Source organism: Vipera ursinii (assembly GCF_947247035.1).
Source record: "Vipera ursinii genome assembly, chromosome: 6".
In the NCBI taxonomy this organism is placed as follows: Eukaryota; Metazoa; Chordata; class Lepidosauria; order Squamata; family Viperidae; genus Vipera; species Vipera ursinii.
In genome coordinates, this window is record NC_139515.1 from 71,465,665 (window position 1) to 71,480,188 (window position 14,524).

The 14,524-nt window shown below is 42.9% G+C and overlaps 1 protein-coding gene across 1 annotated transcript in view; it reads left to right on the forward strand.

The window, feature by feature from the left end:
• The window catches only part of DGKI (diacylglycerol kinase iota), a gene marked incomplete at both ends in the record, with an annotated part of 275,825 nt that overhangs the window by 152,295 nt on the left and 109,006 nt on the right, over window positions 1-14,524 (forward strand). The window contains 5 exons of the mRNA XM_083365474.1: window positions 2,329-2,445; window positions 8,892-8,987; window positions 9,296-9,370; window positions 10,420-10,515; window positions 10,858-10,940. Coding sequence (XP_083221600.1) covers window positions 2,329-2,445; window positions 8,892-8,987; window positions 9,296-9,370; window positions 10,420-10,515; window positions 10,858-10,940 — 467 coding nt within the window. The remainder of the gene's footprint in view (window positions 1-2,328; window positions 2,446-8,891; window positions 8,988-9,295; window positions 9,371-10,419; window positions 10,516-10,857; window positions 10,941-14,524) is intronic.

A 14,524-nucleotide genomic window follows, 5' to 3' on the forward strand; every position in this document is an offset into this window, starting at 1 on the left:
CGCTATGAAGAATTGTATTAGGCTGGTCACGTCGGCGCCGTTCCACCCATCGTCGAACGGGATGGCTGAGATTATGGTACGGTCCACAAAAGAAGCTTTGAAAAAATTCATTAAAGGGAACTGGCAGAGGCGTCTCAGCCAGTTCCTCTTGGCACAACACACAACTCCTTGCACAACAACGGGCAAATCACCGGCTGAATTAAGATGGGGGAGGCGGCTAATAACAAGACTCGACAGACTGCACCCTGACACATGTCCAGAAGAAAAAGAGCACCCCCACACCACCCGCACACTCAACCCTGGTCAATTGATATGGGCACGATCATACACAGATAAAAACAAGTGGGTCCAAGGGACAGTAATAAAACAAACGGGGCCCATCTCATACCTTATAGCCACGCAAGCACATGGCAACATACGCCGCCATATTGACCAGCTCAGACCCAGACAACCACCACACAATTCTGAGCAACCAGACAATACCGGGATACAACTCCCACCGGAAATGCTGCCTATCCCAAACCAGGAAGAGGAACAACAAAACGAACAACCAGAACCAGACCAGCCTCCACCCCTTCGCCGCTCAAACAGGAATCGAAGACCACCCACCTACCTAAAAGACTATCAGTGGGCAGGTTCAAACGTCCAAGAAGGAAGGAACGCGCCAGGGGAGGGGTAAGGGGTGTGTTATATATGTAAACAGTTCAATAATACTTCATCGACAAAGTATATAAACTAAGAAGCCGTCTGACAGGAAAACACGCGGGAACTTTGACAGCTGTCAAAGTTCCCCGCACAGCGCAGGCGCCACCACTGACAGCTCGCGGCTGTCAAACTCCGGACCATGAGGAAGCCTGAGCTGTCAAAGCGTCCACCGCACAGCGCAGGCGCAACCACTGACAGCTCGCGGCTGTCAAAACACCAACCATGCGGAAGCCGGAGCTGTCAAGAGAAGACGGCGCGGATTGGTCCCTGCTTGACACGGCGCCAAAATAAACACCTCTGATTGGTCCTCGCTTCCAGCTGCCGGCTATAAAAGCCGGACAAGTTATTCTATGTTTGCCTTGCTCTTAATAAACCTGTTGTTAACTAGCCTGTCGTCCTGAGTGGTCCTTAGGCTACTTCACTCTAGGCTGTACATATTGTGTACCTCAACCTCTCCTGATATTGTTTCATCCCTCAGACCTTGCACCATTTTTGTTGTCCATCTCTGGATTTGCTCAATCTTAAAATACCTTTTAAAAAAAAGGAAGGACTTCAGAACCGGACATAGTATTCCAAATGGGGGTCTGACTTAAAGTGCTATATAGCAAGATTAGGACCTCCTTTTCCCTCTAGTGATGTATCCCAGAATTTTGCTTGCCTTCACAGCTGCCACACTGTGTACTCATTTTGCAGTCATCTGTTATGAGCACGCCTAAATCCTTTTCTTCTCTTCTTCTAATCCCCAATTCTGTATCCTGACAGAGGTTTCTTTTTCCCAAGCACATAATCTTACATTTAGAAACATTGAATTGCAGTTTCCACATTTTTGATCAATTTTCCAGCAATGCGAAATCATTTTCTGGGTTACGAATGAGCACAGGAGCATCAACCCCATTACACATCTTTGCGTCATCAGCGTTATGTACTTACTATCTAAATAAAGAGGAACATCTGTTGGGTTATTGAATTAGAAGGTCATCATTCACCACAAAACATACAAAAAAAAGCAAGGGATTGGCTATGCACTTGTTTGGGGAATATAAAAAAGAGAAAGTGTGAAATAGCTTATGGGCCGTGGTGGCGCAATGGTTAGAATGCAGTACTGCAGGCTAATTCTGCTGCCTGCTGGCTGCCAGACGTTTGGCAGTTCAATTCTCACCGGCTCAAGGTTGACTCAGCCTTCCATCCTTCCAAGGTCATTAAACTGAGGACTCAGATTGTTGGGGACAATATGCTGACTCTGTAAACCCCTTAGAGAGGGCTGTAAAGCACTATGAAGCAGTATATAAGTCTAAGTGCTATTGCTATTGCTTATGGTTAGGTTAATTGTGCCAATTGTGATCTGGGCTGAAAGAAGGCAAAGCAGCATAGATGTACATGAATTTCACATATCCTTTTTTCATATGGAACCCTCTTTTCTCTCAATACAGAACATGTTCTGTGTGGACAGAACAGTGTTAAAGATATGCATTCTTTGGGCCTAAAATGCTGCAAAGCAAGAGAAGAGGAAGATTGGGATATGTCTTTTCCCTAATACTGATGTCTTTATTTGCCCCCTCTTCTCATGTTTGCCTTTCTCCATACTCTTCATTGCACAGAGGCCTCTGCTTTTCTTTCCTCTAGTTTCACAATAAAGTCACCTGCTTCCTGCTGCAGCACATTGAGGAGCCCTGTTCCCTAGGAGCTCATGCTGCTGTTATTGTCCCCCCCACCTGGATCATTAAGGTGAAGAAACCTCAGGTAACAGCATGCTTCTGCCTGTTCTGACAGTGTGGATTGGTTCACTTGGCTAAAGACTGCTGGTATTCCTGTGGGGAAAAACATGCTATACTGCCTTTGGTTGCCATCAGCTATTACCCCTATTTGCTATAAGACATTGTCTTCTCTTTCCATATAGTTTTTCTAAAACTTTATTTTATGTAACTATTTAAAACCTGGTACAGTGAAATGTTAGACCTTCGGAATTGTGGTCAAAAGCAACCATTTCTTCCTTCCAAGAAGTAGTTTAAATATACATGTAGTAATTAGGATTGTTAAACAGCCATTTTAAGAATCTGGAGAAATCCTTTCTTGTTGAGATCTCAAATGAAAACTGATTTCCACGTTCAGCCTTCCAGCAGTGGGTGTAGCCAGAAGCAAAAGCAGGCATGATCAGATCCCACAGGAAACATACTGTAGTTGAAGTCAAATGAACAGGCTTTTCAAACTGAACAATTTGGAAAGTGGCCATGGTTCATGTAAAGCTAGCCCAGATTTTCCAGATGAGCCTTGGTCTGCTTTAATGAGGTAGTTGCTCAACTCCAGTTTGTTCCTCCATAAGTCTCTTGATTCAATCTGTGGTCTGCTGGATTGAACATTATTTTCCAAACTGGAGAATGTGGAGAAGGGACATATTATAAAATGTTGTATTGGAAGTCACATTCTTATCTACTGCCTTGGAACTTGGGATATTTTCATTTTGCAATCTATATATATACTAGTAGATTTGCTATTTTTGAGTTTGAGAAGGTATTTTAAACTAAATTATTTTAGGAAAAATATATATAGTGCAGCAGAACAACCATTCATAATCTTTGACAGATTATATCATCCAATGGACCTTTGGGCTAACATATCTATTTCTGTTTTAAACATCTATAGGTAGATAATAAAACAATATTCAAAGTTGTTTTTAGGGGATTTTTTTGTTTTCTTTTTAAAAAGGGCTTTGCTCCATAGAGATATCTGAAAATCACAGTATCTTCCCTTGGAATTGCTGTACTGTGATAAATGCTTTCCCTTTTCACAGCAAATGATACTTTGGTGATTTGAAATACTTTGAGTTCTCTCCATTATGAAGAGATGGAATACATGGAGTGGAGAAAAGTGTTCATGTATTCAGAAAAATTATGAAAGGAGCTGTTGTGTGGATTCCAGACTTTCTATTAAATGCATGGATAAATATGGAAAATTGAGCCTGGAGGTACAGTTGGGTAACTCCTTCAGAAGGAAGATGAAAATAATCTCTGCAATGGAATATATAATTTTTGGATCTTGGATTTGCAAGAGAATCCAAAACACTAACAACAACAACAACAACAAACAAACAGACCAAGAATAATAAATAAGAATAATAATTTCTTTGTGCTTCAACTGGAATTATTGTGATGGATTTTTTTTAAATATTCCTTAATGAGGAGCAATATGACTATTGAAATTTGTTTTACTAAAAGAGGAATTTGGCTTCACAACCCTGTTATAAAGAGCTCTGGGTTGAAATGTGCTTCCAGTTGCTCAGAAATTCTCTTCCCCTGCAAAAGAAGCATTGATTTTTTTAAACCTTTTTTAAGAATTTTAAGAATACATGAACATGTCTCATGTCGTTGAGCTTATTTTATACCTGGAGATGGCAGAAGGTGCTAAAGCTGTGATTATTTTTGCAACACATCTCTCCATGACTTTGAAGCCTGCCTGGCTTCATGGGAAGTCTTCCTGCATGCTTCCCTCCTTTGTGTTTTAGTAGAAACATGGGACACTAAAGAGGCTGTGGAAGTGTTTCTAAAAAGGAAGATCAGCACTTGGTCTTTCTTTTTAACTGAAGAAGGCAATGTACTCTACCCATCAGTGCATCACTGGAACAATCTTCTCCATTGAAAGATATCACCAATACCTTTTCATCAATTTAGATAAGGTGAAGAAAAATTCAGGAATAGTTTTTTTCTGTATGGAACTGTTATCAATTCAAGTGACCTGTATAGAAATGTGGGCTATTAGACCGAAGTGGTTGTGTATGCCTGAGGCATTCATTTTATGATGAAAAGGGGAAACATGTCTCATTGTGGATAACATTGCTGTATTTATCATTAGATGTAAAAGAATAACTTTAATGATATTCCTCAGCCACGTAGCTTTCATAGAATTATAATGTTGAAGGTGGACGTTTAGGCTATTGTCCAACTCCTGTATAGTGCAGAAATATAATTAAAGCATTCCCAAGAGATGGTTATTAAGCAACTGCTTGAACAAATTTGGTGAAGCGAATCCTGCAGCTCTCTGGATAATTGGGTCCACTGTCACATTACTTGTACTTTCTGGAAGGTTTTTTCTAACATTCACTTGGAATCTGCCTTCCTGTAAATTAAATCCATTATTCTATGTCATGCACTCAGAAGACAGGCCTTGGCCTTCCTTTCAAAAATTTGATGAGGGACATCATATCCCATCTCAGTCATTGTTTTTTAAGGGAAAAGATACCCAGTTCCTTCAATCATTCTTCATAAGACTGAAATTTTCTGTTTCTTTGAATAATTGTAAAAGCAAACTCTTGAGTTATCCATCTATTGGGATAGTTTGCATTATTCCTTTGTGGTATACACAGAAGTGCTTTTTTCATTTTCATTATACTTTCAAGGAATTTCAACACTGGGGAAAATGGTTGTGTGATTTTACAACATTATCCAAGAGACACACAACTTGCATTCTGGAATGTTCAGGGACTCAGTATTGAGTGGCACTGAATTCAATGGCAATACTCTCAAACCTCGTCCGGAGAGCAGGAAATTCAAGCAACCGAGACGTAAGCTGAGTTTCCAAAGTGGTTTACTAAGCAAAGCAAACGATCTTCAAACGGAACAAAGCCAGCATTGGCTGCTACCCGCATCCAACGCCTTTAAATACACATTTCATGTATACACCCACGCCCCACCCAACCGCACCCGCTTCCGCCCATTCCCTACTTAATTCCCGTTTCTCCCAAACACCTCCCTTTGTTACCCGGCACCCTCTCCCTCCCAGGTGAGTCTCCCCGCGAACGCTCTCCCCCTTGCTGCTAATCACCACCCCCACCCCCGTCCCTGTACCCGGCACCTTCCCTCCTGTCACGGACCCACCGCTGCCCTGCTGCCCGGCCTCCCCTTGCAAGACAGGCAAGCCCCCAGTCTTTTCCTCACGCAGACGGGCTCCGCTGCCGAAAGCCCCGCCCGCCATCGCCGCAAGGGCCGAGTGTTCATTTGGTTTGGCCTCATGGTCCTGTGAGGCCGCCGTAGTTGGCAGGGCGGGGCCAAGTCGCACGTCGCGCGCGCGCACTCTCAGGGCTGCAACCGGTCCGGGCGTCGTGCAGCTGCCGGGCGGCCTCAACCGGCTCAGCCGCCGTCGCAGCTGATGAGCGGGCGAAGGAGGAGGCCGTCGACGCAGCTGGTGGTCTTGCGAGGGGAAAGGCCGTCGTCGTTCCAGGCCGCCAGGCACTCTCCCAGGCCGTGCAGGAGGAGGAGGAGCAACCAGCGGAGCAACCGGCGCTGGTGAATGTCGCGCCCGTGGCGCCGCTGGGCGTCGAGTCCACGGGGCGCGACAAATACTTCATGGGGACAGAGAGGAGAAATGGTTTGCTCACATATAAACCAAACAAATCCCAGATAATTAAAACAAAGACCAAAGTCTTCATTATACTTCATTATACATTATACCAGAGGAAGTGGACAGGATTATGGGGAGGCTGAGCTCCACCACATGTTTATTGGACCCGTGCCCTTCCTGGCTGGTTTATGCAGCCCGGGATGGGACACGAGGCTGGTTCCAGGCGGTTATATCTGCCTCTTTAAGTGAGGGTAATTTCCCCACCGTCTTGAAGGAGGCGGTGGTGAGACCTCTCCTCAAGAAGCCTGCCCTGGACCCAGCTGTGTTAAATAACTTTCGTCCGGTCTCCAACCTTCGCTTTCTTGTGAAGGTTGTTGAGAGTGTGGTGGCGCATCAGCTCCCTCTGGTTCTGGATGAAGCGGATTATCTAGACCCGTACCAATCGGGCTTCAGGCCCGGGTACAGCATGGAGACGGCATTGGTCACTCTGGTGAATGATCTCTGGAGGGCTCGGGACAGGAGATATTCCTCTGTCCTAGTCCTATTAGACCTCTCAGCGGCTTTCGATACCATCGACCATGGTATCTTGCCGCGGCATCTCAGGGGATTGGGAGTAGGAGGCATGGTCCTTCAGTGGTTCTCCTCCTATCTCCTGGGACGCTCACAGTCAGTGTTGGCAGGGGGGCAGAGGTCGACCTCGAGGCCTCTCGCTTGTGGAGTCCCTCAGGGGTCGGTCCTCTCGCCTCTCCTGTTCAACATCTATATGAAACCACTGGGTGAGATCATTCGTGGTTTTGGAGTTGGGTATCATCAGTATGCTGATGATACCCAGCTTTTCATTTTGACCCCAAACCACCCCAGTGATGCCCTCAACGTGATGTCCCGCTGCCTGGAGGCGGTTCGGGTCTGGATGGGGAGGAACAGGCTTCGACTCAACCCTGACAAGACCGAGTGGCTGTGCGTACCGGCATCTCGGGATATTCAGGATATCCCATCTCTCTCTATGGGGGGTGAGTTATTACCCCCCGTAGATAGGGCTCGCAACTTGGGAGTGCTCCTAGATTCACAGCTTTCTCTAGAAGACCATATAGTAGCTGTGACTAGGGGGGCCTTCGCCCAGGTTCGCCTGGTGCGCCAGTTGCGGCCCTATCTAGACCGGGATGCCTTACATACGGTCACTCACGCCCTTGTGATCTCTCGTCTGGACTACTGCAACGCTCTCTACATGGGGCTACCCTTGAAGACCACTCGGAGGCTCCAACTGGTACAGAATGCAGCCGTGAGAGTTGTGTTGGGAGTTTCCCGACACTCCCATGTTACACCTCTGCTCCGCGAGCTGCATTGGCTTCCAGTTGTCTTCCGGGTGAGATTCAAGGTGTTGGTAATGACCTACAAAGCCCTACATGGCATGGGTCCGGAATACCTTGGGGAGCACCTGCGGCCGGCGTCAACTTCCCTCCGCCCAGTACGCTCCCACAGAGAGGGCCTCCTCAGGGTGCCACCAGTCAAAGAATGTTGACTGGTGGCCCCCAGGGGGAGGGCGTTCTCTGTGGGCGTGCCGGATATATGGAACCATCTTCCAGTCGAGCTCCGGATGGCGCCTGACCTCCGCTCCTTCCGGCGCGATCTCAAAACCTACCTTTTCGAACAAGCTGGCCTGGCCTGATGGGATGGCGTTGGGTTTTATTAATCTATTTTAATCTATTTTAATGTCTTTTAACTTATTCATGGGCAGTTGTTTAATCGTTTTTAATTTTTGTATCTTGTTTTTTTAATATGTATTGCCTTGTTCACCGCCCTGAGTTCTTCGGGAGAAGGGCGGTATACAAATAAAATTTAATAATAATAATAATAATAATAATAATAATAATAATAATAATAATAATAATAATAATAATACTTATTTTTAGTTACTTTAAAAACTAGAGACAAATAAATTTAAATGCTAAGTGTAATTCAGCCAGCTCAATGTTGGGAGAATATCTCTAATAAAATTTAAGTGACCAACAATGAGGTTTTCTTTGGACTTTTTCCTACAGGATATCTTATAAGTCATGACTTTGTTTGATAATTCTTGCAAAGGAACACACTTTTGGCAGCCATTGCCGACATTTTTTGAACAGGAACTTGGTATTTCTTAACCCAACCTGTTTGATGCATATTTTTTGCAAAATACAAGTAGAGAATTCATTGTAATCCTCTTTTACTCTACAGGTGATCCTTAGTTAACAACCACTTAGTCAGTGACCATTCAGATTTGCAACAACTGAATGAGTGGTAGTTATGAACAGTTCTCAAAGTTCTGATCAATGCAGTCCTCCCAGGGACACATGATTGCAAACCAGCTGCTCAGCAACTGGCTCAGATTTCTGACTGCTGCAGAATCCTGTGATCATGATTTGTGACCCTCCCTGTCACAAGTAAAGTTAATGGGGAAGCTAGCAGGAAGTCACAATCATTTAGGTCCTTGCCTAATGACTCATGTGGTTCTTGGCTAATAATGGTAATTGGGGACTGTTGCAATTTCTGCTGCTAAATATCACATTAACATCATGTCATACTTTGACTGCATGCTGTAGAAACAGAAATTCTGATTCCAATTATTGTTAACTGAGGACTACCTGTACATTTAAAATCAATAGTCTGTGAATCATCTCTAAAAATGTTTAGCATTATCTCGACAAAGTCATCTGTGATATCACACATCAACTAATATGAGACAGGAGGACATACCTAACTTACACATGGTTAATTACCCTACTGGTAAATGCCATTGGTTTAAAAAGAAGACGTAGAAGAAAAGGCCCCTGGAGCATAGCTGGCTTTATCTTGTTCTCCTTAACCTTTTTATGTAGGTGGTCTCCACACCAGGAGACGAACCTGATTGGGCGGGAGACTGGAGCCCCGGAAGGAAAACGGGCGTCTCCTACCTGAATTGGGAGGGTTGGCAGGTACAGCATGTGCTCTTATGTGAGTCTTTGGGAGCATCTAGTTTTCTTCTCCCTCACAGCATTGGAAGTCTCCAGTTCTGAAAGTACCAGTCTGGTCTTAGTCTGTGGCTTTCTCCATAACAGTGATGTGAAAATGTAAAGCATGAGACGCATGTCCTTTCAACTCATGCATGTGTGCCAGGTGGTGTACCATCCTCCACAGGTACTGTCACAAAGGTGTTTCTTATAGGGAGGTCTTCTGTTTGGCATAATTGTTTTTAAATTCTCCTCCTTCTCCTTCTCTTCTTAAAAAAAACAAAACAAAACAGAATTCACTGAAAAATTCGACCAGGCGGAAGAAAAGAACCTCTTTTAAAAGGAAAGCCAGTAAAAGAGGAAATGAGGTAAGTCTTTCTAACAATTTATTATGGTTATAAGTTAGGGGGAAAATAATCATAACAAATCAAAACAACCGATCCAGTCTGATCCTTTTCAGTTATATTAGCTGACATATCCCATTCTATTCTAGAAGCATGTTATAAAGGTAAAGGTTCCCCCGCACATACGTGCTAGTCGTTTCCAACTCTAGGGGCTGGTGCTCATCTCCGTTTCAAAGCCGAAGAGCCAGCGCTTGTCCGAGGACATCTCTGTGGTCATGTGGCCGGCATGACTAGATGCCAAAGGCGCACGGAACACTGTTACCTTCCCACCGTAGTGGTCCCTATTTTTCTACTTGCATTGCTATGTGCTTTCGAACTGCTAGGTTGGCAGAAGCTGGGATGAGTAACAGGCGCTCACTCTGTTACACGGCACTCGGGATTTGACCCGCCAAACTGCCGACCTTCTGATCGACAAGCTCAGCGTCCTAATCCACTGAGCCACCGCGTCCCTTTTAGAAGCATGTTATACTTATGCTAAATATGATATGTTTGATGATTAATGATTAATTAGTGATTATTAATTAGAGGAATTAATGACTAATTCATGATTATTACTTGGGGAAATTGTCATAACAAAACAGCTGATCCAATCTGATTCCTTTCAGTTATATTAGCTGACATATCCCTTTATATTCTAGAAGCATGTTATACTTATACTAAATATAATGTATATTTAGAGAATTCTTTCTCCTCTCCTCCCCAAATCCCATCCCAAACCCAGTTCACATTTTCTGCTGTGTTGAAAATGCATATCCCCAAACTGTTATCTGTGGAGACTCCTGTCTCCACCGTTCAGGACATTTGGATTGAATTTTACAAAGATGTAGAATGGGGTTAACTGTCCCTCATCTTCCTCATCAACCTGTAGTGCGGAATCACATTCTGAATCTTTATGATGACTTACTCTTTTCTTAATAAGAAGTAGCTTGGGAATTTTATGGCTGGGAATTCTGTACCACTAATTAAAGTGCCTGCTGCAACCTTCTGCTGATGTTTTCCTTTTCTTTCTCTAGGAGAACAAAGGACGACCTTTTGTGATTAAGCCTATCTCTTCCCCTCTCATGAAACCCTTGCTTGTATTTGTGAATCCAAAAAGTGGAGGGAATCAGGTAAATATGGGGCATCAAACACAGAATGTGCTTGTACCAAGAAAGGGATTTAGAAGGTATGTCAGAAAAAAGATGTCTCAAATTTGATGAAAGAGTTAAAGGTTGGAAGGAGGTTCTAAAATAAGATAGAAGAGAATATTGCAGCTCGTGGTTGAACTGAGGGTCCTTGGTGCTCTCTAAACTTGGTGGCTTTCTTGCAGATGTTTCACTACCAAACTAAATAATACCGTCAATGCATCGAAAATAAGAGTTCTCTTAACGTGACACGAGTGAAATACTTCATCATGCATTTTAAGACTGAGTTACAAGTTAATTGATAGCTTTCTTTTTTGTCCTTTTCAGGGTACTAAAGTGCTCCAAATGTTTATGTGGTACTTGAATCCACGTCAGGTCTTTGACCTATCTCAGGAAGGACCAAGAGATGCGTACGTTCTGGGCTGTTTAGTTTGACTCATTCCTTATTTTCATGTGAGGCAACTCAAAACACATTGGAGGCGAACATTGCCATCTCTAATGATTAAAAACATGAAATGGCTTCTGGTCATGATGCCTGAAAGTTATGGGAATTCCAGTTTCAACAAATGCAGAGAGAATTAACTTGAGAAAGAGGACTTGACAGCAACTATGCCTTAAACTGCTCAGTTGTGACAATTAAATTTATACCTCCTGTTGCTTATTATTACCTTCCTCAGTGGGCACCAGGCAATTTTGAACAGCTAGGAGCCATACTTTAAAAAATGGGGAGGGGTGGCAGTGGAAGAGTGTAATAGACACAAAAAGTATATGAGAATGACAAGTAACTGAATTATATGGGCATTTCCAGTAGTAATATAAAAATGGTTTGAATTTTTAAGGGGAAAATTTAAGGTGTGTCAATGAATACATTAATTTTACAAATGGCAGTGAAAATGACTATTGTCAGTGGTGGGATTCAGCTGGTTTGCACTACTTCGGCAGAACTGGTAGCTAATTTTTTGTTGCCCAGGCCCAGAATGGACTTCCGGAAGCGGCATCCACACAAAGAACTGGTTGTTCACCTATTTGAATCCCACCACTGATTATTGTGTATCCATAATAATAATAATAATAATAATAATAATAATAATAATAATAATAATAATAATAATAATAATAATAATAATAATAAATAATAATTTTATTTATATACCGCCCTTCTCCCAAAGGACTCAGGGCGGTGAATAGGGCAAGAATAAAAAAATACAAAGTTACAAAAGCTAAAAAAGAATTAAATATATGCCCACTAAAACAGTAAATACAAATATTAAAATAACAATAAAAAACCCCACCAATCCCCCATCAGGCCAGGCCGGCTTGTTCAAATAAGAATGTCTTTAGATCGCGATGGAAGGAGCGAAGATCGGGCGCCATCCGGAGCTCTACCGGTAGCTGATTCCACAGCTCCGGAGCGCCCACAGAGAAGGATCTCCCCCTGGGGGCCACCAATCGACATTCTCTGATCGGTGGCACCCTGAGGAGGCCCTCTCTGTGGGAACGTACAGGGTGAAGGGAAGTTGATGCCGGCAGCAGGTGTTCCCTAAGGTACTCCGGACCCCTGCCATGTAGGGCCTTAAACACCATTACTAGTACCTTGAAGGACAGCAAGCCATGAAACGTGTATTGATACATTATTAAAAACTTCAAACCATCCTTCCTTCCTTCCTTCCTTCCTTCCTTCCTTCCTTCCTTCCTTCCTTCCTTCCTTCCTTTTTTTTTACAAATAACTTAAGGCAGCAAACATATCCAACACACCTTCCTTCTCCTATTTTCCCCACAACCACAACCCTGTGATGTGAGTTGGGCTGAAAATGACTGGCCTGAGGTCACCAGGCTGGCTTTCATGGCTAAGGCAGGACTAGAACTCACATTTCTAACCTGATGCTTTACCCACTAAACCAAACTGGCTCACATATTAATGTGTGACTGGACATGAAGCCAGAATAACCTGAGGCAAATGGTGGGAGTAGAAGAGAATATTAATTTCTTCCTCTTGGCCAAAATCCTGATTAAGTGCCATATAAGAGTCCTAGTGGTGCAACGGTTAGAATGAAGTATTGCAGGCTAATTTCACTGATTGCCAGGAGTTCAATCCTGACTGGCTCAAGGTTGACTCAGCTTTCCATCCTTCTGAGGTTGGTAAAATGAGGACCCAGATTGTTGGGGGCAATAAGCTGACATTTTTAAATGGCTTGGAGAGGGCTGTAAAACATTCTGAACTGGTATGTAGGTTTAAGTGCTGTTGATATTTCCCCCCCCAAGCTTTAGTTTGCAGTTCAAAGAATATCCCCAGTAGCATTTGCAAGGCAAGGCAAAATAAATAAATAGATCCAGATAGTTGTGGTTGTTTAGATAGTTTTACTCCAGTTTCCAAGAGTCACAATCCAAATCTGGTCAGGCTTCAACTCCTTGGGGACACTAAGAATTGAAGTACACACATCTTAAAGTTGCTGAAATTGGTGATCCCAAAATGCTAAACAAAGTCAGATCTGGTTAAAACCTGGATGGGAGATTATTAATAAAACCGAGACTGGGAGGTTACAAATAATCTAAAAGAGGACCATAGTTTGCAATGTCTCTGTTGTTACCAAGAAATGTTTTAGTGTCACGGAACACTCTTTGAAGGTTTATAAAAATCTTCTTTTAAACATTTGCTCCATAAATTCCTGTAACAGAATGTTTTTAAAGCCACAAGATGGCACTCTTGGATATTGGCTCATTCTCATCTGATGTGCCCGTATTCCTGGTATTTTCAAAAGCAGAACCGTCTTGCGTTGTTTTGTTTTGTTTTTAATGTTTTCACTATGTCTGTATGTGAAAAAAGGCTTGATGTAACCAAGAGAATTGCTAGCTGATACCAAGCCAAGCTTTATAAAACAACAGATCCATATAAATGCTTATTGCTGTTTTTGTTTAAGCATCAGAGTACAATTTGTTATTTCTGGAGTAACATTCTGCCAATCAATTTGCATAATTGCTTTAAACCAAGGAACTGTTTTGTGACATAGTGCAAAACGTGTGATTTAGGCTGCTAACTGGTAAAAAAAAAACCCTCAAAACTCATTTTCTTCGATACGGAAAAAACCCCTGCATCAATTACCAACTGTTTTCCAGGATCAGTTGCCATTGGTGGCTTTAACTTTTCAAGTCCAGAATATTTTAAAGTTTGGCTAATTACTGGTATACCTGTTTCTGAAAGGCCTTTTTTAAAAATGATATGAACCCGGAGTACTATTCTGAGAAACTTGAACCAGTAATCCCAAAGGTGCTTTCTTTCTCTCAAAAGGCAACTGGACTTTCTTGGGGTTTTTTTTTCTTTGAAAATATTTCGCTTCTCATTCAAGAACCTTCTTCAGTTCTAACTAATTGGTGGGGAGCGGAAAGAATTATCCAAATCGTATAAATAAGGATCATGTAAGGCCTTCCATTTTCCACCGCTTAGTTAGAACTGAAAACCTTTCTGGGATTAGAAGTGAAACATTTTCACAAGGAAAAAACCCCAAGAAAGTCTAGTTTATTTATTTATTTATTTATTTATTTATTTATTTATTTATTTATTTATTTATTTTATTACATTTATATACCGCCCTTTCCCGAAGGACTCAGGGCGGTTTACAGGGTAATTAAAAACCAAAAATACAAAAGTTAAAAAAACAAGTTTAAAAAGATTAAATTTATCCCTGTATAAGTAAAACCCCGATTAAAATAAATTAATCTTCAGCCTGGGCCAGAGAGCTCGAAGAGCCAGGTCTTCAGGCCCCGGCGGAATGAACGGAGGTCGGGGGCAGTCCTCAGCTCCACTGGCAGCTGGTTCCAAAGGGCAGGTGCCCCCACTGAGAAGGCCCTATCCCTGGGTGTCGTCCGCTGGCAATCTCTTACCGGTGGCACCCTGAGAAGACCCTCCCTGTGGGAGCGCACTGGACGAAGGGAACTTGATGCCGGCAGCAGGTGTTCCCTCAGATATCCCGGACCCAAGCCATGTAGGGCTTTATAG